General features: G+C 44.7%; 2 protein-coding genes across 3 annotated transcripts in view; one reads left to right on the forward strand and one right to left on the reverse strand.

Moving 5' to 3' along the window:
* Positions 1–754: 754 nt before the first annotated feature.
* TCFL5 (transcription factor like 5) lies at positions 755–7869 on the forward strand. 2 transcript variants are annotated; one of them, XM_072879318.1, is made up of 7 exons: positions 755–1036; positions 1268–2057; positions 2774–2960; positions 3620–3779; positions 4395–4641; positions 5059–5200; positions 7741–7869. In XM_072879318.1, exons 2-7 carry the CDS (start codon positions 1324–1326, stop codon positions 7762–7764), a joined length of 1494 nt encoding a protein of 497 aa, XP_072735419.1. In that variant the 5' UTR covers positions 755–1036; positions 1268–1323; the 3' UTR covers positions 7765–7869. The 2 variants fall into 2 exon arrangements, with proteins under 2 accessions (XP_072735419.1, XP_072735421.1); XM_072879320.1 differs by lacking the exon at positions 7741–7869 and adding an exon at positions 5931–7049.
* A 7-nt stretch (positions 7870–7876) lies between these two features.
* Positions 7877–26139, reverse strand: part of COL9A3 (collagen type IX alpha 3 chain) — a 39828-nt gene continuing 21565 nt past the window's right edge. Inside the window, exons 17-32 of the mRNA XM_072879317.1 lie at positions 25976–26029; positions 25627–25680; positions 24944–24997; positions 24139–24183; positions 23102–23155; positions 22614–22667; positions 19003–19056; positions 18170–18241; positions 14691–14726; positions 13204–13248; positions 12601–12633; positions 12068–12214; positions 11361–11415; positions 10436–10618; positions 10087–10164; positions 7877–8052 (exon numbers count right to left, since the gene is read on the reverse strand). Of these exons, the coding sequence (XP_072735418.1) occupies positions 7877–8052; positions 10087–10164; positions 10436–10618; positions 11361–11415; positions 12068–12214; positions 12601–12633; positions 13204–13248; positions 14691–14726; positions 18170–18241; positions 19003–19056; positions 22614–22667; positions 23102–23155; positions 24139–24183; positions 24944–24997; positions 25627–25680; positions 25976–26029 (1194 nt within the window). The remainder of the gene's footprint in view (positions 8053–10086; positions 10165–10435; positions 10619–11360; positions 11416–12067; positions 12215–12600; positions 12634–13203; positions 13249–14690; positions 14727–18169; positions 18242–19002; positions 19057–22613; positions 22668–23101; positions 23156–24138; positions 24184–24943; positions 24998–25626; positions 25681–25975; positions 26030–26139) is intronic.

Consider the following 26139-nt stretch of genomic DNA (forward strand, 5'->3'; position numbering starts at 1 on the left):
TGATCACTCGCGTCAGGACCTCGGAGCCCGGGCCAAGCTGTTTTTGGGGAGGATTTTTAAAATACTAGGGAGTGACTTAGATCACACACCCCCTGCCATTCAACAGGCCTTGTGCTCCCCAACGGCTGAGCCCTGCTCTTAAAATAACTCGGAGTAAATACAACCGTCTCCTGCAGGCTGTGGGGCTGACAAACCCCCAAGCCTCGTGGTGGTGAAAAAAAATTCCTGTCGCGTTCATGTTTAACGGGGAAGCCTTATGTGGAAAAGCAGTGCTATGTTCCTATGTAATGGCTTGGCGTGAAAAAAGCCTGGCTGCGTCCGCATTGAGCGGGGAGGCTTCGCCCGAGGATGGGAGATGGGAGTTGGAGGGAGCCTCCTCTCTCCCCTCCCGGCGCTTCCCTGCTCTTGGCAGTTTCCCCTGGAGGCTTCCTCACGGACCGGGCTCCACCACCCCGCCTCGCCGGCTTTCCTCGGCCCGAACTGGACAAAACACAACAACCCCAACGCCAGGCCGGGAAGGAGAGCCGGGTACCAATCACTGCACCGCGGCCGGCTCCTCCCCGCGGGCTTTCGGGGCGAGCCGGGCCGAGGCACCGCCCGCCACGGTCGCCCAGGGCCCAGCCGCCGCCAGAGGCGCGGGGCGGGGCGGCGAGGAGCGCAGGCGCGGGGCAGGGCGGGGCGGCGGGCGGCGGTTGCGCGGGGCGGTTGGCGGCGGCGGCGCGGGGTCTGCGGGTCGGTGGGGGGGTTTGGCCGCTGCCCGAGCGTTAGGGAGGGCTGAGGGGGGCGGCGGGCTCCCCTCCTCCGCCTCCCTCGCAGCCCAGGGCACCCTCCGCCCGCGGGGCGTGGCGGCGGGGCTGGCTGGCCCCCTCGGCGGCGGGGCGGGCGAGCTGCTCCCCCCAGCTCCTGTCAGCAGGGGCCTGTCCCTCCGCCTTCCCCGGGGGCCGCGCCGGGGCTCACAGGCACATGGGGGCTCTTCTGAGGGAGTCTTAGGCAGCACGGTACCTAGAGCCGCTCTCCCGAGGCCGGGTGTTGCCAGGTGAAATCCGTTTCTTGTGAGCAGCTGTCTTGGAGTGGGAGGGAGGGTTTCAGCCGGGCTCAGAGGGGCCACTGGAGGGGGGAGACATGGTTAGACCGCCTGGTACCCCGCTGTCGGCAGCTTGTTCCTTGCTTCCTTACCTCGCGGTGGTACGGAATCAGTATTAAGTGCAGGTTTTTTGCCCCCCCCCCTTTTTTTTTTCCTAACGGACAGTACTGATAATTTTTGCAGGTTTTATGGTTTACTGTTGAAAGAGACATTGGTAACTGATTAGGTTTACTGTAGTCATGTCAGGATCAGCCCCAGAGGAGCCTCAGACCTCCATTCCTCAAAGCACAGCTAGTGTTCCTGATCCTGCTCCGGTTGCTGTCGGACCTGGAGGCCCAAGTGACGTTTCCTTTGGTGAGCAAAATCTTAGCTTCACCACCACAGACGTCAGCCTGGTGGAGATGATGGAAATTGAGTATACCCAGCTGCAGCACATACTTTACTCGCATACGGAGGCACAAGCTAGTGAAGGTGAAGTGGAAGCTAGGCTCAATTCTTTCTCCTCACCTGGTAATTCTGCAGACCCCCCTCTGCACCAGACCTCACTGAACACCAGTCAGGAGGGGTGTTCATCAAACAGCTCTGGGAACCACTCTGTTTACCCAGTTATCTGTCAGTCAGGGTTACCTTCTGACAGCAATTTGCTAAGTTCCAACCCACATTTGGGCTATGCTGACTTTCAGGAGCTCAGAATGATGTTACTTAGCGAGTCTAACCTCCCTTTGAACCAAACAGATAAAATGCCTAACAGTAGCTCTGTAGACGTCCCAGGACACAGTTTAGTAAAAGTTAAACATGGTGAAAATTTTGTTGGGGCGAATAAAGGAAACATACTTGGTGAAAATTCGGCACTGGCACCAGAGCCTAGATCTAAATCTGCAGTCAGAGTTCGGTTGGAAGACAGATTCAACAGCATCCAGACAGAAAATCCCAGATGTCAAGAACCCCGAGAATCTGGAGTAACTCTTAACAAGTGTGTTGCAATTAATTTTAGTTTATGTCGTTAAACTGTGTATCATCGTATAGTTCAAAACTGATGTTCTACACGAAACCTAAGAGCAGTACTTTTTTTAATCCATGAGAACAGTGGGTTGGGCTTTTTTAAACTGTACCAATCAAACATGGCTGCAACTCCACTGACCTCAGATTAGGCCCCTCTCCATATTGCATAAATGGCACAGAATGTCGTTCCAAAATTAATTACTTTACAACTTTAATCTTGATAACAACATGTAATTTAAATAAAGGTGAGAGAAGAACATTACCTAGTTTTAACATGCAACTTGCTAAAAGCAGATTTTTGATCATAATGAAATATTAAAAGCAATTGATTAGTGTTATAACGTGGAAGTCTGACTATGGGGAAAACTTTGAGCAAAAATACCATTTTACAGTCTGGCCCTGTAACTGTATTAGTGTGCTGATAAAACATTTTATTGAGGCATAAAGCTGAATTGTTACTGTGCAGAATAAAATACCTTCTCTGCTGACCTTTTTTTGTCCCTGAAGTAGGCAATATGGCAATAACAATGATTTCTGTTTACAGTAAATGGAAGTGGTTTCTTGGTGATAGTTACTAGAATTATGTGTAGCTGTACATTTTTCTGCACTCATTTTCAAGTAGTCAGTCTGGTATGTTTTCTGTGTTGTTTTTTTTTGTTGTTGTGTTTGTTTGTTTTTTTTTTTAAGTTTAGTAACATTGATTCGACAGCCGTCAGAACTGATAGGTGTTCCTCTTCATCAGCAAGAAAACAAGTGTGCTGCATTAGGGAAAACTAAGACTGCACCTGCCACGCCTTCCTTACAGTTCACATACCCGTTATTTACTATGAACACATGTTCTACGGCTGGAAGCGCTAATCCTTCACAAGCACAGGTAGATAATGGATTCACCACTAGTACTCTGCCAATTTCAGACGCTAAGAATGTTAACCTCTTAGGTGTAATATAATTCTAAAGGTTTGTGTTAAAGTGTGACTTGGTTTGAGTTGGGATGATCAGGATGGTCTGTCATGCAATTTATTTATTCTTATGTTAATCTTTAAGACCATCAAAAGCAATTTGCCACACGAACCAATTGTGTGGCAGTTACAGCATTTGTAATAGCGTGCATCCAGGTAATGATCAATAGGCCATTAGATTTCTTACTGGAAGGACTTTTTTTCTTGAGTTTATCAGTGTATCTGCTTCATCTACGCAAGACAAGAAGGAGACACTTCATACCATTTTCTATGGTTGCTTTTTTCTAATTAATTTTGATGAAAAAGATTTTTTTTTCCCTCAACTCGTGGTAACCTCTGAAGCAAGAGTGATAGCATGGCACTCAGAAATGTCGGAGGCATCCCCAAAAAATTCAGCAGTCTGTTAAAAACCCATGGTTGTGGCGTGCATAAGTAATTGGGGTTTATTCTGATAGAACACGTTGAATCACGGGGCTAAAACTTAAGAAGTTAACATGAAGATATCAAAACAGTATCTTTTTGATGTATATAGTCCTCTTTGGACTATGTATATAGTCCTTTTTGGTTTTCACAGACCTCTGGAACATCTTGCGCTATTTTGGAAGCTGCCAAACATCAAGACCTTGGAATACCCAAGACGTTCTCCTTCTGCTATCAGGAAATTGAATCCACAAAACAGACAGTAGGTGCTATGAATAAAGCTTTGCCTGAGGAAGTTTGGATTAAAGTTGGAGGTAAACCATTTATCTTCTTTTCACTTAGCTTTGTCTTGGCCTTCAAATCCACAATTTTTTTTCTGAATTTGTGTGTTTTTTAGAATGAATATGATTTTAGTGAATCGTATGAGGTGTGGTTTTTATGTCTGAGATGTGCTATAGGCAATATGGGACGAGATTTCTCCAAAAACATTCAACACCTATGATTTTAGCTGTACTTTCAAAATTGTTTAGCACTTCTAGCTTCAAATGAGAAAACCCAAGGTTGCAAAGGACCTTTGAAAATCTGGGCCTAGAGTAAGCAATTGGTTTCTTTCTACACTTTTTGACCCCAAAGTTGATATAGCAGGTCCAGTCAGTATCAAACTGAAGAACACTGACCTCAATGGGTTGATGACCTCAACAGGTTGTCTGAGAAAGCAGAAGCTAGGTGGATTTTGAAATGGCAAGCAGTGCCTTAGGGCTTCCGGAGGACACGTGTTGCTGTAAGAGTCGATCTAGGTTGGCAATAAAGCTTCAAAGATTATTCCACATAAATAAAGCAACAAAAAAAAAAAGTTCCATGATCTTAATTTTCAGTGATTAGTGTGAGGTTTATAAATAGGTTCTTCTTTTCCTCTTTGTTTTTCCAAGAAGACACTTTATGCAAGCAAGCGATAAACAGAAGGAGTTGCAGCCGAATAAGTCCATCGGATGCAAACATAGATCGCAAACCTCTTAGTGAAATTCAAAATATGCGTGATGATAGCCAGAGTACTGCATCTGCCCAGGGCCCTTGGCAGTCAGCACAGTCAAACTCAAGTATGCAGGTGCAAAGTGGTTCACAGGACGGAATCGCTCAGCGAAGGGAAAGACATAACCGTATGGAGAGAGACAGAAGGTAATTTCTATGAGGAGTGGCAAGCCAAAATTTTTGAAGCCTAAAATACTGTAATACTCCTGGCGTTATCCAGAGTACAATGTAAATTTGACATATTTTGTTTTACCTACAAGAAAAAGCAAGGCAGGTGGTGAGGGTTTGGTGTTTGTTAGAGCAAAAAAATATGTATTTTTCATTGTGGTTGTCTTTGGTTTTTTTATTCTGTAAACAAACAAAAAGATTTCAAAATATTTAACCAATTCTATAAAGATAAGGTAACTTGTGTATAACATGACTAATATACAAATACAAAGCTTGTAGCAAACAGAAGGAAGTCCCCAAAGTCAATGGCTTGTAGCGCATGTGAGTAGTCTTCCTTTTTTTATTTTTTTCCTCCTTCTTGCCCCGCGGTTGATAAACTTTTGTATTTGCCTGTAGGCGCAGAATCCGGATTTGTTGTGATGAGCTGAATCTTCTGGTTCCATTCTGTACTGTTGATACTGATAAGGCAACAACTTTACAGTGGACAACTGCATTTCTGAAGTACATTCAGGAAAGGCACGGTGATTCTCTGAAACAGGTTTTAAATCTAATTTAATTTTTGTTCTTGATAAAAATGTGTAATGTTTTAAAGCTATCACAACATAGCTAAAAGTACATGGCATGCTTCTGCTTGATGCTGTTTGTGAAGGACCTCTGTATCATTGAAGCTTCCTTTTAAAAATGCTTTTTTTTAATAGCTGTCCTCACAACGGTTTCCGTTCAGTAGCGTAAAGTCATAGGCTGTCCTCAGTCAGGGTTTTCAAATCAGATTTTAAATTATTTATTTTTTTTTTAGCCCAGTTCCTGAGCAGGATACTACCTAGACAACAATGTAGAATTGAGGTCCTCTTCAGTCATTCCTCCCTGCCCTCCCCTCCTTAATTTTCTCTATTTTCTGCTTGTTTCATGGAGTTGTCTTCTAGCTAGCTTCCATGAACTGGTAGTTAAGGGATGGGATTCACAGCCACATGCCCACACTACCTCAAAGTGGGTGAGAGTAGTAAAGGCTTATACACCCTATAAGCAGCTCCCATGCAACCACAGCAGTAGTTGCAGCCCCGGAGTAATTCTGGCTCTGCTGAGTATCTTAAGAGAGCAGATGGAGTGTGTACAGGAAAACCTGCTTGTCAAGATACTGGTGTGGCTCCTCAGCACTTCCTATTAAAGGTCATTATTTTTTTCCAAGACACTAGTGAGACAAAAACATCCATGTCGAGTAAATATCTACATTAAACATAATTGTTATTTTTTGTATTTTGATTTTTTAGGAATTTGAGACTGTGTTCTGTGGTAAAACAGGCAGGAGACTAAAAATAGCAAGATCAGACTCATTTGTAACGTGCCCAGTGCAGGAAAACACGCATGGCTATGGAGACCAAGTAGTCTGAGCTGACCGCCTTGGACTGTATGACAAGTGTGGCTAACTAACAATGGCTCAAACTGTATTTTATTTTCTCCGTTTACATGCTGAATATGAATTGCAAAATATAACTTGTAAAAATATATAAATAGAGCTTTAAAGAAAACATTCTTTATTCAAAATGGAAATAAAAGTTAATTACCAGCAATAGAAATCAGTGCCCTGTTAAAGGGGCTTTGGGACCAGAAGCTACAAGAAAATGTCATGACAGCTAAGTATCTCTCCCCTTTAGTTATAAAAAAATGTTATTTTTCTGTTGTTGTTTTTTTTTTTTTTTAAGATGATCCAGTGCAGTTAGGAGTAGTTGTAGAACATCACTCTGTCCTGTTATGTTAATTACTAGATGCAAATGTACTCTTCAAGTGTAAAAAGAAACTAAAGTTACCATATTATAATGCCCATTTTTTCCATTAAAAAGTTAAAGGCTATATTGGTTGAGTAAGTGCATAGTTTCTAAAATGTGCTGATATTACAAAGTTCACATTTGCCATACATATTTTAACCTACTTGTCCCTGAAGAGTAATACAGTGGTGTTAGCATTTTTTTACATACTATTTTTAATGGCTAGCACACAACTGACCAACAGTTTCTTGTATTGTTACTTTAGTCCAAGAGTGGCATATTGTAAACAGTAGATTATTTAAATGCAGAAACTATTTTCCTATTTAAAGATTAATATGACTCCTTGGTTCATAAGCTTTAGCATATAGGGCAGAAATAGAATAGTGTGTGAGCTGAGAGTGGTTTTATTAATTTTTTAAAAATAGATGATGCTAGCAGGTTTTGAAGGTCTCCCAAAATAAATACTGTTTTAAATCACGGATATGGACAACTTTGCAGCTATTTATTTCCAAACGATCCTAGTAAAACCACTTCTGGAAAATTGAGTTCAGATGAGTTAATTTGAGGTGTATAATGACACTTACAACATCACAAAGAAAAGGTTAAAAAAAATCTCCTTTTATTTTTACAACAGTTCATACAGGTGTTTTGGGCTGGACTTTAGAAGAGCATCCTTTCTTTTTGGGGGTTTCATTCACAATTACTGTGCAAATAGCTTAAGCAGAGGTCGTGAAAATGCTGTTACTTAGTTGCCTTTATTATCATATGGAAAGATACAGAAATTCTCCCCTGTAAATTAAAATACAGATGTTACACCTTTTGCAGAATTTGATTGCAAGAGGATTACTATTTACTAGTCTTGGCAAATATTGGAGGTGCAATCTGAAAAGTGACAATTGACAGCATATACATAAGCTATGGTCTTTACTTAGGCCAGAATCTTAAGATATTAAAATACGGGATATTTAAATGCCTCATTTCCACAGATGTAAATAGCAGTTAGGTGCCTGAATACCTTGACAATGTGTGTCTTGCGCAGGTTTGTGCACTAACAAAGTCGGTGGGAGCAGCACCAAGGAATTCAATTGACAAGGCTCCAACGTTTATACAGAAAAGTCGTGCTCTTTAGTACATGGCTGGGGGAGTGATGGTAAAAAGGAACAATGCTTCCTCTTGCAGGTCTCTTGAACAAAGGGAGGAAGGGAAGGTGAGGTGGTTTAGCAGTAAAAATTCTGGAAAATAATTGGGGGGAGGAGAAAATACTCATAAAGCATCTTTTAATTAAAGTTTTCATCTGATGCTTTCTTTTTCATAGAACTGTGTCAAAGTCTCCACTTAATATAATAGAAGGAACATCTGTCCATTTATCACTAGGAGGATTCTGTCTGTTTTCTCACAATGCACTGTTTCTTTAAATATTCAGTCACTTCTCCACTTCTTGTACTGGTGTTTTATGATTTTTTGGAAGTCGATGCTCCAACAGCTCCCATGCAAGCGGACGTGTCACATATTCCTGGAGTTCCCTGAGCCCCAATAGCACCAGGCGTACCAGGATCCCCTGGAAGACCGGGTTCACCCTGAGCACCATCACGACCATTTTTAGTAATTCCAGGTACACCAGGTGGTCCTAAACAAGAAGGGAAAAAAGATCACATGAATTATTTCCTTCCCTTTTTTTTTCTTTTTTAATATATATATATATGTGTGTGTGTTACTTTTAGAGTTCTTAAAATACTTTGAGTGTCTGTACATCAGATTTGTTATGGCCTGTTGAGTACAAGGTGTTGAATAAATTTAGCCTGAGTCTGGAGTATGTGTGTTGGATTTTTTAGAGTACCTTTGGATTTACTGGCATTACCTCGGTTAGTTGAGGGCGGATGTTTAGTGTCCTGCTTTTGTTACTGCGTGTGTCTGTTTTGACCTCTGCTGACCGTTGTAGAACGGGATTCCATCTCAGTATTGCCTCAGTTAGTGTATGACTCCGTGAATGAGAACAAGGAATTTGTAACCAGAATTATTTTACGTCATCCCTGACCAGTTTGCTCAAGGGATGTCCTGGATGTGTGAGCTCACAGCTTGCTTATTGTGACAACAGGAGTGCTCACAACTGTCCCTCCCTCCTGGCCCCCAGCTTGCTCCTCAGTGGGAGGCCTTCAGCTGCTTCAGTTCATTGCACCTCCTGAAGCCTAGTTGCAATGCAGATTTCGAGTAGGGGAAGGAGAGTAGAGAGAATGATGGTACAGAACATCTCCCTGACGTTACAGATGAGGAGTTCCCTTTATACCTGGGTCTAATTTCAAAAATCAGCTCATGATGAAATATGTATTTTGTTTATTGGCAGAAATAATGTCTACTTTGGGTAGACTCAGGCTGTTATTTCTTTTATTTCTTTTTTCCTTCGGATGCCAAACATAATTCACAAAGCACTAATTTCTGTAACAGCAAGCTACTGAAGCTTTCTCAAATACTGTAAAAGATGATTCTGTCTCCCCGAGGGACGGCTACATCAGGTGCTCTATAAACCTCCATTCCCATCTTTATTATGATAGAGGGATGGTGCCTGATTCTTTTTGTTCATGTAAGCGATGAATTGCATCTACTGTTCATCTCCTCACGTTTCATGAGTAGGACAAATGCTCTCAATATCTCATATGTTAAACCTAGCCTCTTTTTACACGCTTTGGAAAAGAAAACATTTATGGATTAATGCAGTTGTTTTATGGAAGAATCTAAGACACCTGGGTACAAATATTCTGGTTTTATGAAATTATAGGGAGGCAGAGCCTGGCTTTTGGTGCCTCTGACTTAATCACTGTGCAGACGTAATCACAGTTCGAAAAGCTGCTTTAATAGGCGAGCAAAGTAAAGAATGGTCTTCTGAGTTTCTAATAGATATTCATTAATTTGCATAAATTAATATTTGAATCCTCTGATAAAGGATTCATGACTTCGGGAACTGGGATTATAACCAGGTACAGAGCAGTAACACCACTCTTTCTCAAAATCATTACACTAGGAAGTTATATTTGCTTCTGGTAAAATTAAATATTGTCCCTGGTTGCTCTTGTTTGATCCAGAAACACAAACTGAATTTTGGAGGACTATAGCTGGTAGTCCAGGCTGTAGCTTTCACTGCAGGCATTCTTTAAGCAGAGCATCAAAAAGACACGTGTCCATCAGGCAGCAGGCATGATCCTTTCGCCTTAATCTGGAGCCAGAGCCTCACAGTTGTTACACACCTTTAAATGAACTGATACACTGCTTGGTAATTAACTGGGCACTGCATATGAAGTACCACTGGAAATAACAACCTTCTGACACCGGCAGCCACGTGGGAGTAGTTAAGACGACTTCTCTGTCTATAAAAGCTCCTGACCTTTCACAGCCATTAGTGGAAGAAACCAAGAACAAATGAAGAGTCTGGCTGTCCCAGCAGCCTCTTCTCAAAAACATTCTCCAAAACATTTAGGACAAGACAGGAGTGGTGTGAAGAGGGGATGTGCTAATTAAGTTCTGCTGTTCAAACTGTCAGTACCTGCTGTACCCACAGGAAAACAACCCTACTGTAACGATTACAGGGACCAAGTGGTGATAATATACTGCCAACAGTACACAGCGCTGTCCCTCTTAAGCCTTTATGAGATGATTTGCACAGCCTTACCTTGAAGTCCTTGATCACCATCAGGCCCATCAATACCTTGACCAACAGGTCCTTTATCTCCCTTTTCGCCAGTGTCACCTTTAATCATAAACAGAGGATTTCAACAGTGAGTTGTGTATTGCAGCTGGATCCAAGGACAGGAAGGGGAAAGGCCAAGAGGAACTCAAAATCCCCAGGACACCGCTAGGATCTCTGCTTACGCTGCACCCCTAAAAATGCAAACCTGCCCTCTAGAACTCCATCGGCTGCCCAAGGCTTGCTCTTTTCTCCTCCACTGCTGAAATTAGTACAAGTTTGCCAATTCATTTCAGAGGGCATAAAAGAGAAGCAGGTCGGTTTAGTCACTTACCTCTGGGACCAGGATCACCAAGTTCTCCTGTTGGCCCTCTGTATCCAGGGGGACCACGAGGACCAGGATGCCCAACACTCCCCATAGCTCCAGGAGGACCAGGGGGACCAGCCGGGCCAGGACGACCCGTCATTCCGGGAGACAAGGGCTTTCTCAGATTAGCAGCTAACTGTGCGATTTGATCTGAAAAGAACAATTCAAAACGGCACATCCAACACTTTCACTCTTTGCTTGGGCTGTTTGTCATCTGCCACCAAGTGTGCTTAATTGAGTGAGCAGTTGAAAACTGAGTGACCGTAAAGCAGAGCTGCGTGCTTGGGCAGATCCTGCTCCCCGCCACTCCTACACACTTCTTGCTTCTGGCAGAAGGAAACTAAACATTGCATCTGTCCTCTCAGCTCATCTGTGGCTTTTTAGTTTTTTAAATCTCCACAGAGGGAGATTTTGGTCAGAAATTGCAGGTTTTTAAGCCATTGATATTTCCTGTTTCCTAAACCACTTTAAAAGATGTCAAGTATTCTAGAAAATTATACTTGAATAATTAAAACAAGTTTTCTGAAACAAGCTTTCAGAGCTTAACTTCATCCCAAATGGCGAACGTAACCTCTGAGCTGACGTTCAGAATGACACCGGTTAGGGCAGACACGCTCGCCAGCGTACGTGGATGATACTTGTGTCAAAGCTGCTTTCAGCACGCTTTTTATGTTGCAGAGTGAATCATTTAAAAACACTAATTTTAGAAAAATGAAAGACATCCGAGACAACAGGGTGACCTCCTCAATAATTTCCTTACGTTAATGGTCAGCGTATTTTTTCTTCTTAAGACAGAAAAATAACAAATCTCAGGAGCCATCTTATGTTCAGGATCTACTCGTCTTCAGTTAAATAGGGTAATTAAAGCCAGTTTTCTCTCAGTAATACTCACCATTTATCATTTCCCCACAGAGTTCTCTTATATGTTGTTCACTGGCCTCTTTGCCCTGCAATTAACAGAAGAATCTGTCCTTATACAAACCGTGTTATCGATAATCATCCCTGACAGAAGCTTCAGGACACAAAACATTTCCAGCAGCTCAGTAAGAAGCACAGGATCGTGCATGAAGAGGAGTGGGTTCTTTCCCCTCTTCAAAAGATGACGGCTTCAATTCAGAAGCTGTCATACTATTGGCAGTGATTAATTTTAATGTTAGGCCAGATATTTAATCTGGGGTTTATTTGGCTTTTCCTGAATGATGAAACATGAGCTCTGGACCAAGACAGAGGTCTAACATTTGAAGTAGTGAATAGGAGTTGTATTTTTATATGACCAACTTCTAACTCACTTTTGTAATGAGAACGGTGACTTACAGCCCGTTCCAATGGACGCAGATAATCTGTCCGTACATCATTGTGAGAGAAGATTAATTCTCCAAGGCACGCATTCTGGGGGACTTCAATGCTGAAGCTTGCGAACTGTTAATCTTTTTGTACTGGTAAACTCTTGATGCAAGACTGTCTGCGTGCATGCACAGTTACCTGCTTTTGCCTGCTCAAATGCAGGACCTTATTTTTTGCATATGCATCCAAAATCCATGATCCATTTATTCACTTCAGAGACTTCTTGACTGTGCCCCAGAAGCAGAAAATACTTACAGGAGGCCCAGGTTTTCCCGTGATGCCAGGAATGCCCTGCTCCCCCTGATGGCCCATGGGCCCTGGATGTCCTGGGATCCCTGGTACTCCAGCTGTCCCGTTAGGTCCTTGGACACCTTTTGGACCAAGTTCTCCTCTTTTTCCTGGCTGTAATGAAGAAGAAAAAAAAAGACCAGAACACTTTAAAACAGAAGACATGGTCCATTCTTTTCTCAGGGGGATTAGTTAAGCCTTTCTTCAGGTTTCCCTAACTGACCTGGCTGACCATGTACATTTCTTACATCGTATGCATGGTTTTGCATATATAGGTCATGATAATAGGAGTCCTTGCTGCAGCAAAATGATCAAACACATTTGAATGTTTTGAATGCCACAAAAAATTGTCATTGTCATAGATTTTATAGCATGAAGAAAGCATGCTTCTAGGAAACGACACCAGAACATAGTTTGTGGAGATGCATCATCGAAAGATGTGATAAGCATGTTTACTCCCAAACCTTTCTTGGCATGAGCCCGTAATGTCTGACACATACCTCTCCTTTTTGGCCAGGGGGACCAAAGGGACCCTGTTAGAAAGAAAAGGGAAATAAGAAAGAATGACCCATTCAGAAAATGCGCATCTAAAGTCAAATCTCCCAAGCTCCAGGAAGCCGCGATGACATGTACATGGCACCTAATGGGCTCTTCTAGCAAAGGGGCCAGGAATGATAACAGGATGCTGGAGACCAGATTCAGCCCTGGCACAAGAGGGAGAGGACTCTGACGCCAAGACTTGCCCTGGGTACCAATGCTGAATGCAGGTCCAGGCAACCTGGCTGCTTCTTGAGATGGACCAAACCTTCCATGGACAGAGCAATGTTGACTGCTCTGAGGAGCAAAATGACAAATGAGTGCTGATAAGCCACGGTTCTGCAAAGGCCACACTGGCTAGTCGGTGCTTCCTGAAGACAAGAGGAGAGCTGATGCACACCATGAATACGGTGGCGGAAAGGCTTGGGTTGCCTTCTTTTCGCAGCCATCAGGGTTGGAGCTCTTGGATGGTTAATTCTGACTGACCGTATTAGTTCTTGATACATGGTTCTCTAGACCCATCTGTTACTTGAGGCGTCAGTTCTGCAGAATTTAAGGACACCTACCAGTTCTCCTTTGTCACCTGGGAGGCCATCTGCTCCAGCAATGCCCTGAAAGTGAGATACCAGAATTATCACTGCACCTATTGGTGCACAAAGATTATTGCCAATAAGGCTCACTCCGAGACTTGGATAACCTCAGCTCCTAAGGGAGATGGGGGCACTTAGCAGCTTATACAACTGCTCCAGCAAGAGGAATTTCTCTCTTCCCAAAGCTGAACTCTACAGTAGCTGTTCGCCTGCTGACCACGGCACTCGTGGTGCAAGGCAGCTTGTACAAGGACTAGGCGCCCTTTGCAACAAGCTGGTACTTGGATGAAAAGCTGAATTCATACAGATGAGAGCCCTGATGGGGTGGCCATGAAAGACACCCACAGGCTGGCATTGGCATTTCTCTTACAGGGAATCTAAATTTCAGGTTCCCCAGCTCTGGGTCTCACAGAAAATGTGCATTTGCAATGACAGCTAAATGTTCAGTGTCCAGTGTAACTGTGTCCTCTAGGCTTCCTCAGTGGAAGAGTCATCTGCAGAACAGCTTCATCCCACCCTTAAACAGAAGTGATCCATCACTTGGTGAGGACCATCCCTCTCCACTCCATCTGGGGACCCCAACATAAGGGTGGCTAAAGCTCTGGTGACATTAATTTTACTAGCTGTGACAAGGAGCATCAATTTGCTGATCACCTCCGTTAAGCCAACAGCAGCGTGTGCAATTCGAGCATCGCTGGGGGCAACACGAATCGCTGCAATCTGCCGCCACCGCCCGCACGGGCAGCACTTCCCGTGCCAAACGCTCTGCAGCAGAGCTGGCTTATTAAACAGCAATTAGAGCAGATAACGAACATTGTTATGGTGACTATATGGCTTTAGAGAATAAGTTATTTTAAGAGAAATGCAGGTTAGGTTGGTCTTTCCCTTAGCAACAAAACAGGGACCACACAGACACTGACACTGGTAAACAAAACAAGCAACGCTTGCAGGAAAAGCACTCGTTTTCTGCAAAAACAGAGTCATGCATTAATGAAAGTCACATATGTGATGAAAACTGGCTCAAAATGTCATCGCTCCGATTAATCCAACTATGGAAGTTAAACAGCAAAAAGTAAAAGATTAACTTAGTCTATTAGTCTACCAAGCTTTGAGGCTAGGACAAATCCTCTTCATCAGACACATGATGTTCAGTGAAAAGCTGCGCTTCTGAACTTAATTCGGGAGGAATATGATGTGAGGAGCTCATATACGGCATACCTCGTGATTACAAAATAAACAGCAAGAGTCTGGCGTTTTTATCACAGTGTTGTCAAGTGTCTCCCTTAGAACAGACTACATCTCTTTTGCCAATGCAGGAAAAACGGGGCCAAAGAGGGTTTTGTTGGTGCCGGCTCCAGAATATTTTCATTTGAGGGACGAAAAGCAGTTTGTGCTGTCAAAGGCTGCGCCTAAGGTACGGTTTAAGTGCCTCTGCTGACTACAGCATGGAAGTTATCACTTACCTGGTTACCTTTGGGACCAGGAGCACCAGTAGGACCCTGAGAAGAAGTGAAAAAAAGAAGGCAAATGAGCTCAAACTCTTATTTTCCTGTGAATTCCTGGCGCAGCAAGGGGTTGGGAATTAGCCTCCCAACTGCCAAGTAGGAGGGACCAAATCTCATTCATACTTCTTAGAAACAAGAAGAGATTTTAAGCGTCCTTGCTAGTTGTGTAGCACTCTCTACAGTCACCGGTTTGTGTTGTAGCACAGTTTCTCGGGCCTCTTTCCTACAGCGCAGAGCAGCTGCCAGACCAAGCAGGACCTCCCAACGCAGGCCTGGTGGTCTTCTGCCCACCAAGTCCTCATCCAACCAGACCAGAGAGACTTTCTTGACATGGCTGGGCAATGCGCTGCTCCCCACCTGCCTGACACGGGTTATCTACGCTGGCCTTTTTCATACCATCCTCCTCAATAAAACTAAAATAAATTCTGTGCTTTTAATCCTAGTCTTTAAAACCTGTCTCACAAAAGTCATCTTTCACATCCATCCCAGGGGCAGGAACTCTGTTTTGCTTCTGCCCCTCTGTTTTTCATTATTGTCATCTCACTATCATGACCGAAACAGCAATTTTACAAATTCACAAATTAAAGGACGAGGTCCAGGATGAGACTGGTGGGCGATTGATCTCTGCCTTTCACACCTGAAGATGTGAGAAGGAGATTGAATTTACTCATGGTATAAAAGGGACACGAACATTTTTGTACCACAAGGGCAAAAAGTCAGGATGGTTTTTCAAGGCTTTATTAGACTGTCAGTTTTCCTGGGGATTTAGAGTTAGACTTTGAATCTTGAATCTCCTGACTTTTAGATTCACAGAACAACACGGCCACAGGAATAAAATACATTTAGATGATGAACTGATTATCACCCTAGGAATAATTCAGGCAACTTGAAAAATCCTTCCAACTTTAACTCTATCTACCTGGCGTTCACAGAGAGGACGTGAGACACTATCAGCCCTATTCTGTGACTTTGGGTCCATTTAGCAAAGCCAACGAGGAGTTCAGGAGAACCCCAGAATTTTTTCTCTACTGCAAAATCTACATCTTCAACTATTTTACCCTTCAAAACAGGACTTCTACAGCACATTTGTCAATCTGGCATCTGCAAACCGATCTTTTTTAATAACTAGATCTGGAGATGGCTCAGCAGAACAGAATCTTAGAGAAGGACAAACACAAATAATAAGGACATGTCATTTTGTTCAAGTCAAGCACTGAGTAAGTTAAAAAAAGGGAGGGATTTCTATTAAAGAAAAAATAATTCTCAGCAAAACAGACAACGTAATGCGGAAATGCAAGAATGGCTGCGGCTATTCATAACTCCTATTTTATGTCTGCCAGTGGCAAAGGTGATATATTCTTTTCTGAACGTTATTATCTAGATTTATACCTCCAACTTCCCAGAGTCCCAAAGCTCCATGAAAGTTTATGGCAATAAAACACAGCTTAGTCACCAAAGACTATGTCCTGCAAGGAACAGTCCCCTAAAGAAAAGCTTAGCCCAAAAGATTTTGATTCAAAACTGTGTAATTCACAGCAGTAGTAATTCCTAGCAGCAGGAGCAAGTGACAGGACTTTAGGACCACCAGCTGCACGTCCACCGGCCGTCCTCACGTTTGCGTCACCCTATCAGTTAAACACAAACAACATTTTTGGCCAAGCATGCAGTGATGCCAGCGTGGAGCTGAGGGAGACACTGCCCCAGATGGCTGCCGGCATCCAGAATCCTCAGGAATTTGATCATAACAAAAATCCTTAGGAAAAATATTTGCCTATTGCTACCTCAGTCAGCAATAACAGCCAAATCCTTCCTCTTCCCCATATCCCACTCCAACAAGGTGGTTTATATATCGTCTCAATGCTGTTTTGTATCTTACAGTCAAACGCACTAAACCTCTTGTATTTGTCATGCCAGAAAATAACACTTACTGATACGCTGGTTTATATTCCTGGCCACAGTCAGTCCAAGGACTGTGAAAAAGCGTATCAGTACCTGTTAACTCAGGCTCGCAGGAATTTTCTTTTTTTTTTTTTTCTTTTTAAGAACAAAAAAGCCACAGTTGATTTCAGGAGAGCATGATGGGTTAGCAGCAGCTGGGACAGTGGAATTGCATTGATCCTGTATTTGCGGTTCTCCTCTTTATACACGTCAGGACCAGCAGGCCGGGTTGCCAGCAAAGCAACCGCAGGGCAGTATCTGCCGCGCTCTTCGTCCACCCCCAGCAGATGCCATCACCCTCAGCAGCAAAGGCTGTTTGTTTAAGCTGTAAAGACACAGTCTGAGGTTTTAGGGTCTTCCCAGCAGATGGAACTTACGCCGAGTACCAGTTGCGTACGTGGAGGTGGAAAGTCTCCAGTGCTACCCAAACCTGCTACAACATGCTTTCCTGGGGAGAGCTCTTGATGAGCTGGGGTGTTAAGAAACAACCAACAATTACATCTTAGTGTAACTACACTTAACTTCAGAGCCAGAAATAAAACCTAGATTTTTTTTTTTTTTTTTTGCTTTAGGTATAAAATTTTCTCTCCCTCTGCTGAGAGCAGCTCTCTGGATACTCGGCTGCTCTGTGCAGGGGCCTCTTCCCCTCTGAACGTATATTTTTTCACCACAGTGAAGCTCTGAATGCAGTCAGGACCCCGCGGCTCCACAATAACCCTCCTGTTTCACACTTCCAGGCTCACAGTCCCTCCAAGAGGCTTTTTTAAACCTGCCTGGAGCCGGCACAGAAGAGCCATTGTGAAATCCCTGCAGTGCCGCTGCGATCGCTTACACAGAAACTTCACCTTAAAGCTGGAGTCGAGGGAGCTGGCGAACACACAGCTACTGTTCTCCTGCAAGCCCTGAACAAATGTCGTTCGCTTTACCCTGCTGGCTTCTTTTAAATGAGAATGAATTCATTTAAATAAAAAGTTGCATTTATTCTGAGGTGTGGGGCCCAGGTGTGTTGCTGTTCAGAAAGAAAATCACTGAGCAAACTGTAATTTAAAAAAACCCAGAAACCCTAATCAAGCATCTGAATAACAACAATGCGTAAATCAGCTCTCCTGTGCTCGTGGGGAGCAAGGCTTTGGTGAAATCAGCATACAGAGCAGGGAAAAAACCCAGAACTACTGTCTATTCTGGCTAGGATAGGACCCCAAAGCCTCTTTTACACAATCCATCCTATCTAAAAGTAGTGTGAGTTTCTGAACTGAAACAGAAACAAGGACAGAAACAGAAGAGAGAGAGGATGCACGAATGCCGCTACCCGCCGTAGGGGCCGTCTCGGGCACGCAGCAGCCGCGGAGGATGGACTGTGCCGCCCCACGTACCCACCTTCTACCAAGCCTGCTTGTGTTTGCTGGGGTGGCATCAGCTGCACCCTGTTTGGGGGCCCCATTATGCTCTAATTTCACATCTCCCAAGCAGGAATTAGTTACAAATACTCGTCTCCTTACCCTGTCACCTAACTCTCCACGAATTCCAGTTGGACCAGGAAGGCCAGGCTCCCCACTGGCACCTTTGGGACCCTGTTAGGAAAACAAAGAAGAAAGAGCTACAGCTTACGGTGTCAAGAAACCCTGCGTATCTTCACATCCCCAAAGTTCCCCAGTCTCCATAACATGTTCAAAAAAGTCAAAATTAGTCTTCGATCTCCTCTCTCCTTTCCCCCCCCAGGACCAGCATGCTGACTGCTGGTACCACTTGCGCTGGTCGTACCACAGCTCTCTCCAACTTCTGCCCCACCACGTTGCGCACCGAGGTCAGCCGCGCTGCCAAAGCGCTCCGGCCTTTGGCTGGCCCAGGCCTTTTGCTAATGAAATCACATCTGTGACTCCCGACCGAGTGATGCTCTCGGAAGGTAGCACCCTACGCTGGTTTTCAGCCAGTTTCACTGGGGAATGGAGAGCGGTTGTGAACACTCCCTTGGAGAGGGGAGCAAGAAATCTGAGAGCCCCCAGTGCAGCAGAAGGGAAGAGGAGTTCACCAAAGACATACAGGCTGGGGGCTCTAGATCAAGGAGAAATTAAGTTGTCTTTACGTAGGTCAAACTCAAACCCTTCTTCTGCAAACAAATACTAAATATAAATTGTTCCAGCAGACAGCTTATCTGGCCTTATGGTCTTTCTGCTGTACGGTGTTAATAACGGTGTCAACCTGGTTCTGGCAAGTGGAAAGACATTTCTTCCTATCACTTGTTGCCATCACACACTTGTCTTGCCAGAGGTTTGCAGAAAAGTGGCTTGCCTAAACACACTGCACATTAAATTACCCTTGTCAGCATACTGACCTGGAAACCTCTGACACCAGGGGCTCCCATCGGGCCTTGAAGACCAAGTGGGCCCTGAAAAGAGAAAGATAAGCGTTGGTAAGGAGAAAATTCAGGGCCAGGTAAGTCACTTGTGTAATTAAATTGGCTCACTTCTAACAGAGAGCGAGCGTGCAGTTCTGTACTGCAGCATACTTTGCCCAGTGGCTTTGCTGATGAACCTGATGAGCCACGGTGAAGTGGTGCTTGGTGTTTACTGAGCTTTATTCATTATTTTTAACAGAAATGCTTATTTGTATATATGTGCTGGTTTTGGGTGGGATGGAGTAGCTCGTATGGGGCTATGTTTTGGGTTTGTGCTGGAAACAGTGTTGATAATACAGGGATGTTTTAGTTGTTGCTAAGCAGTGCTTATAATAAATCAAGGACTTTTCAGCTTCCCAGGCTCTGCCAGGTGCACAAGGAGCTGGGAGGGGGACATGGCTCGGACAGCTGACCCCAACTGCCCAAAGGGACATCCCACACCACATGGCATCATGCTCAGCATAGAAAGCTGGGGAAGAAGGAGGAAGGGGACAATGTTCAGAGCGATGCCATTTGTCTTCCCAAGTCACCGTTATGCGTGAGGGAGCCCTGCTGTCCTGGAGATGGCTGAACCCCTGCCTGCCCATGGGAAGGAGTGAAGGAATTCCCTGCTTTGCTTTGCTTGCGTGCACGGCTTTTGCTTTCCTTATTGAACTGTTTTACGAGTTTTCTCACTTTTACTCTTCTGGTAGTGTCCCCCATCCCACCGGGGGGGGGAGTGTGCGAGTGGCTGGGGGGGTCTTAGTTGCCGGCTGGGGTTAAACCACAATAATATATTAATGCTTAATGATATATCACACTCATAAGCCGTAAAGATCAGTGACAGCAAAAGGTAGAAGCATGACAGAGCATAGACAATATACATTAAAGGGGATCTGCTATCCCAACATTACACTTTTAATCGATCCAGTTCTGCAAGAAACTACTGGAAAACATAGGCTGCATGCACTTGGACATGAAAACCAGCGATTGCATCCACTTGCTTGGACATACTTTGTACCAGCAATATAGAAAAATGCAGTCTCTTATGCTGTTAGTGCAGGTGCTTTTAAGAGCCCGGCTCACTAGACAGAACATGAACATTGCCATTAGGAGTCTCTATTGCTTTCTACTGAGAAAAGTCACATATGCGATAAAGATCTTAGATGAAAAAAACCCTAAGTAATTTAGGCACCTAAATCCCATTTTGTAAAGTGTCTTCTTGAAATAGATGCCTTGGGCAAACTGCTGTCACAAGGTGGGACTCCAGCTTTCTCTCCTTCCACAGCTGTCTCTGCTGTATAGATGCTGTCTCTGCTGTATATAATGCTGTGTAGCATTAAAGGACACAAATAAACTTCAAACTGGCCGCCGCAGGCAGAGGATCAGTCAGCACGGACTGTCCAACGTACCTAAGAAACCAGCTGCCTACAGGATTGTGAGTGCAGGGGTGCCTTGTGGTAAAATGGCATCTCTATTTTTTTCCTTAAGTATTTTTTCCCCTAATTGTTAGCCCTACAACTTCTCCCTGGTATCTGAACATCCACTGTCTCTCATAATTTTTTCTGGTCATCGTGAAGAGGAAATCCTCGTGTGATGCGTGACTCAATGTACGATCTAAACCAGTCGCCCTCATCTCCGCCTGGCCCTCAAGATCAGCACGGCTCTAACCTTGTGCAGAAACCAGGGTCTGCCCAGAAGAAGGAGCCAATATGCTGAAATAAAGCAGCAGCATCTTCAAAAAGCTAGAAAAGTGCTCAGGTATTTTTGTGGTTGCTGTTTCCACTTCTGTTTTCTGCTTGTAATTCAGTGAGGAACTTTGAGAGTTATAAATACAGAGCTCTAGGAAAGTTACATTAAATTGCATCAAAAATGAGACTGCTGTGCCAGTGCCTTTAAAAGTGGTGGGACCTGATAGAACCTAACAGCCTCTGAATGGGAAGAAACCCTTGGTATGCTATGCTAAACAAAGTCAAATTGTTTTGAGCCAAACAGTCTCAACACTAGATGAATCCTGCAACTTTCAGTATAGCCCAGGCTTAACGACATTTCATATAAATCAGGACTCTAATAACACAAATCAGAAATCAGAAACTCAGGTTAGAAATAAATATGGGTTCATCTCCTATTGCATCCCTGGCAGAAGTCTGCACCAATGCAATTAGCTCTACTGCATTTGATTTTTGGCTATAATAATATGATACCTTTTGTGAGGCCAGCTATTTTGATGAAAAATTGCAGATGTAAAAGCAAGCATTATTAATTTAGTTTATTTCTAAGGCTGATTTCCCTCTCCTTGGAAGTTTAAAGAGCAGCTGCTCACGAACAATAAATCATCATACAGTTCAATTTCTTCCAAGTGGCACATACCAGAAATCATGTTAGACTTGCTGTAGGCTTCTGGATTTCAAAATGAGATTAAGAGGGGAAAAGAAGAAAAAAAGCCCAACAAAACCACTGGAAGGTCAGGTCCAACCACAATGGCAGCACGAGTTGGGGAGTGACAAAATTAAAGGTATCCTAGCATTTTTAGTAGTGTGAACAAAATCAGGTTTTTATCAGCCTGATATCATTTATCATCTCTGCTATTCAGCAGGGACACCACAGGCACCCATGCAGTTATTTTCAGGTTTGCGTGGCTACTCCTGCAGCTTTTTATTTCTCAGGCTCTGAGACGATGCAGGGAACGCAATGAAAGCAGGATCAGGATGCTCCATTGAGGACTCAGAAGTTTCAAAAAGTTGTCAGTTCACAGAGTAAAAGTGAAAACTGCTAGAGCTGTGCATGGGGTTTTGTTTCCTAGGGGCTCATACCTACAAGCTCCCAGCAAGATAATGCTGCTGCAGTACTGGGTGGGAGAAGGAAATGCGTCAACAGATTCCCCACCTGAAAACCGCTCTGGTGTGGCACCCACCGTATGGTTGTGAACTTTGGGGCATTTTCAAGCAGTTGGGAAAAGCATGCAAGCATGTGCAAGAAAGGCAAGAGATGCCCAACACGTCTACAAAGCTTTTAACACTTTTCAAGCCCCTGTCATTCACCGTGACAATGTGCAGGCTTTCCCGTTTTGCTGCTTGTACGGCTTCAGGTTTTGCAGAGAACCTCTACTGCTCCAAGGAAAGCGATACAGGAATGGGAAGGATTTCACGTTTCATGTGCTGGTGGCAATGTACATTGTGATAACTTAACAGGAGTTTTGCTTCATGAATGACTCACATTCAGCACAAGCTGAGCCTTATTATTACTGCCTAATCAGGGAACTGCTGACTGTCCAGTCTCTCCTGTGTGACTGTGGCAGCTCCACAAACCTCTTGGGCAACTGCAGCTTTCTTTGCCATGGGATGAATCACTTTGCATGGGATGAATGGGATGAATCACTTTGCATTCACACGGAGCTGTCAGTGAGAGCAGGATCTGACCCACCTATGGGGGAGTAATTCCTCTGCTGCCAAAACTCCCCAGAGACAATACCAAGAGAGAATGTGGCCTTTTATTTTATCCAGAGAGTAATCCCAGGTACTGAACGCCATTTTGGTAGCTATTTGATTTACAAGCAGCGTTGTACTTACAGTTGCTCCTCTGGGTCCCGGCAGACCTCTCTCACCAGGAATACCAACATCGCCCTGGCAATAACACCAAAGTCAGCCGAGCCATTTAGGAACCACAAATCCACCCTTCCCAATCCACTGCAGAGCTGGAATCTACTCCTGGATCCCAGGCTATTTCAATCCCAAACTCCCTGCCCCGCTGCCCCATCCACTAGGTCCCACCGCCTGCCTTGGTGGGCTTTGACCTCTGCTGCAGCACGGTATCTGTGCACGGAGGTGACCACCCAGCCGGCTCGCATCGCGCTCGCTGGGTAGCTCCACGCAAGCGTGGGGCTGCCTGGGAGTGCTCATCAGCGTGGGCTTGCATGTGTTGCGGGCAGCACGGCGCCTATCGCATTACTAAAAGCTTTAGGCGTGCAGGGAAGCAGCATGCGAGCTCCGGCTTTGCAGCTTGGTTTAAAACACACTCAGCAGAGCTCATGATAAGTGTAAATGATGGGGATACGTACAGGGATGCCTGGCTCTCCAGAGGGACCTGCCTCTCCCATCTCTCCAGGACTGCCCTGCAGAGGAGAAAACACACACTCAGTTAGGGCGTAACTTCAGAGAGTCATTTCTGCCCTACCTAGAGCAACTAACGGAGGGAGGGAGTTAAAACCTGGATCAGGAAATAAAAACGGTATTAAACTTCTACAGTTTCAAGACCAAGACGACAAAACTCTCAACAACAGACATTTAAAGAACAGGGGTGCTGTACATCCCGGCCTGGGACCAGTGACTATGGAGGGCTGCCAGCCCCAGGGCAGTGCCACCATATCCCATCTCGGACTGAAGTGGGCAAGTGAGGCAGGGATGCTCTGTTGGAGGCGTGCTCAGGACACCCCGTTTCATTCATTCCTGCATCACCTCTGTGCAAGGAGAAACGCCTTCCTGCAGCGTGCTCTCATGCATAAGGATTAGCAAGAATAATGATGTAGGTGGAGAGGGCAAAATTCAGAAAGGAAGGGGAGGGACAGAAAAAACGACGCTTTCCAGAACAGCTTTGTGCTGGACTGCTTTGGTCTGTCTGAGATTTTCTTTTATCTCACAGGTAGGTGCCAATCTAAAGCTCTGCGGAAGCTTTTCTCCTGAGGTGGGGGGAAAGCCTCCAAAAGGCAGGATGAGATAATCCTGCTCCTGCTTGCAGATGCTCAGCCTTTTGATTGCCAAAGACGAAGCTTGCTTTTGGGACTTTGACAAAGGGGTGAATGCTTCCTTCTGAGGTTTACTGAACCACTGACGACTCTCCTGTGTATCTGCTACGTCTTCACTGAACCAGGTGCGAGAGCTGTCTCAGCAAGAGCAGGGCCACCTCAGTCGTTGTACCTAATGCCTGCTCCTCGCTGCCAGGGGAACCCAGCCCTGGCAGGGACACTGACACCATCCCTTCGGGGTAAGTCCTCCCAGGGTCTGCTTGTGGGCACCAGTCCCCAAAAGCTGAAAAGCCTTGCCGTGACAAGTTTAGTAGCGTCCGCACCAGAACCCATCATTAGAGAGATTCACTTACTGGTTCACCCTTTGAGCCTTTAATACCTGCTCTTCCAGGCAGTCCCTGAAAAAAAAAAAAATGTTAAAGCAATGTCAGAAGAAGTGGAGTTCATTTGTTATTCTGGTCTGATTTGACATACAAAGAGGAATGTTTGCTTGAAGCAATGGAGGATTTACATTTCTGCAGCTTTCACCATGAAAATTATGGCTTCAACTTCCCTCTTGTTCACTGCGCTAGCAGCTCTACGTACACTAATCCCTGACAATTAGAACAAAGAGGAAGAATATACAAATAGAGCAGCAGCAGCAACATTTTGCACAGCAGAAACCTCTCTCCAGAAGTGTTCAAAATATTCTGTAAGAGAGGAAGAAAGGAATACTCTACCTCTGTTTAAATAGTTGGAAGACTGGAGAGATGAAACATTTTGCCAATGAACACTAGTAAGCCAGGGACGGAGCTCAGGCTATTGTGGAATTATGGTCATTTGCATCCCAGATCTTACCTCCCTGCATAAGGGATGCACGTCACTGGGATGTGAATGAGAAAATCCCTCTCAAATGTAAATTTTAAACAGAGCCAGAGTGGCCAAAAGTCAGGGTATTACTGTATTAATAATTGCTGCTACTCCAGATGTTTTCCGTTCTGTCTTGTACGCTGCTCCCCTGCTTGTATGGTGGGAAAGGTGCATTTACTCTTGGCTTAAATGGGGCCCCTTGTGAGACAACGCACAAAACAAACCTCCCCTCTCCCCAGGAATGATCTCTGTACGCAGGCCACGCTGCTCTACCACCCCGAAGGCGACGGGTCCTGCTGCCATACTCACAGGGAGTCCGTTTGGCCCCTTCTCTCCAGGAGCACCCATGGGAGCTGCATCACCCTGTGGATATCGAGATGTTAGGAGAGACCCTCTGCGACTGGAAAATGGTCCCACACAGGTAGGGGACACATTCCCAAACAGGCATTTGTAATCTCCCTCCCTACATGTGCAGGACCCAGAGCCTGTTGTGTCTACAGGAGGTGGGCACCCACTGGAAACGGGGTGCCCGGAGCTCCCAGGTGTGTCCCTTGTCCCCTTGCAGCTCCCAGCCTTCCTTGGCAGCACACGGTCCGTGTTCCTGCGGGACAACCGTTCAATAACCAGGCAACTAGTACCTGACAACACTTTGTCTACAGGCATTTAAAAGAAACAGATGTCTCTCTCCACAGCTCTGAAAAGGCATCTCTGAAGGCCCAGAGTCAGCCAACAGGAACTACTAAGTGTAGGGGCCCAGCTGAGTTCAGATCATACGGGCATGGCCCATATGCGCATCTTTTTTTAGGGAATTTCCTTGGGATTAATTAATAGAAGCAACTTCACTTTTCATCACTAGTTACGCTATTGAAAAACTCTTTAGAAGCAAAAGCTTTCCAGCCATGCTCTTTCTTGACAAGCATCGGTAGCTTTGCAACACACACGGGACACTAACAGAGATCTTTCCTACAGTGTTTAAGTAGGACTTTACAAACCTTCTCACCATCGAGTCCAGGAGCTCCATCCCGTCCATCCTTGCCAGGCATGCCCTGCAACCATGCACAACACAGGTTACGGTTATGAGGAGACTCTGTGGTTTGCAAAATACATTCACAAAGAACCTTTTGGCAATGGGTCCAGCTCCAGTTGTACGGGGAGATTTTTCATTAAGAGCAGTACAACTAGGGTTTAGTCCAACTGGGGTTACACTGAAGGTTACAGAGACCCACAGAGCAGAAGTTTGATAGCAAAGACTGTAAGATGCAAGTTTTTTCCTATCGTGTTTTATCTCATCATCTGCAAGCAAGACAACAGTGAGACCTGCATCCTGTTTAATTGACTTACAGGTTCTCCTATGAGTCCACGAGCCCCTGGGTTTCCTTTTGGTCCAGGTCGACCCTAGAAATCAACAAGAAATCCTGCGTTATCCAGGACACAATCCTTAAGAACAATCAGTCAACAAAGATAATACTCAAACTCTGTAGGGACATTTCATTCAGTTTGTGCTG

The sequence above is a fragment of the Ciconia boyciana genome, chromosome 14 (assembly GCF_034638445.1).
Source record: "Ciconia boyciana chromosome 14, ASM3463844v1, whole genome shotgun sequence".
NCBI classification, from domain to species: Eukaryota; Metazoa; Chordata; class Aves; order Ciconiiformes; family Ciconiidae; genus Ciconia; species Ciconia boyciana.

Excerpts from the sequence above, each read along its gene's own strand:
- TCFL5 (XM_072879320.1), top strand. The coding sequence starts at position 1,324 with ATGTCAGGATCAGCCCCAGAGGAGCCTCAGACCTCCATTCCTCAAAGC. Across the intron at positions 2,058-2,773 it reads TCTGGAGTAACTCTTAACAA|TTTAGTAACATTGATTCGAC; the intron begins GTGTGTTGCAAT and ends TTTTTTTTTAAG. Across the intron at positions 5,201-5,930 it reads ACGGTGATTCTCTGAAACAG|GAATTTGAGACTGTGTTCTG; the intron begins GTTTTAAATCTA and ends TTGATTTTTTAG.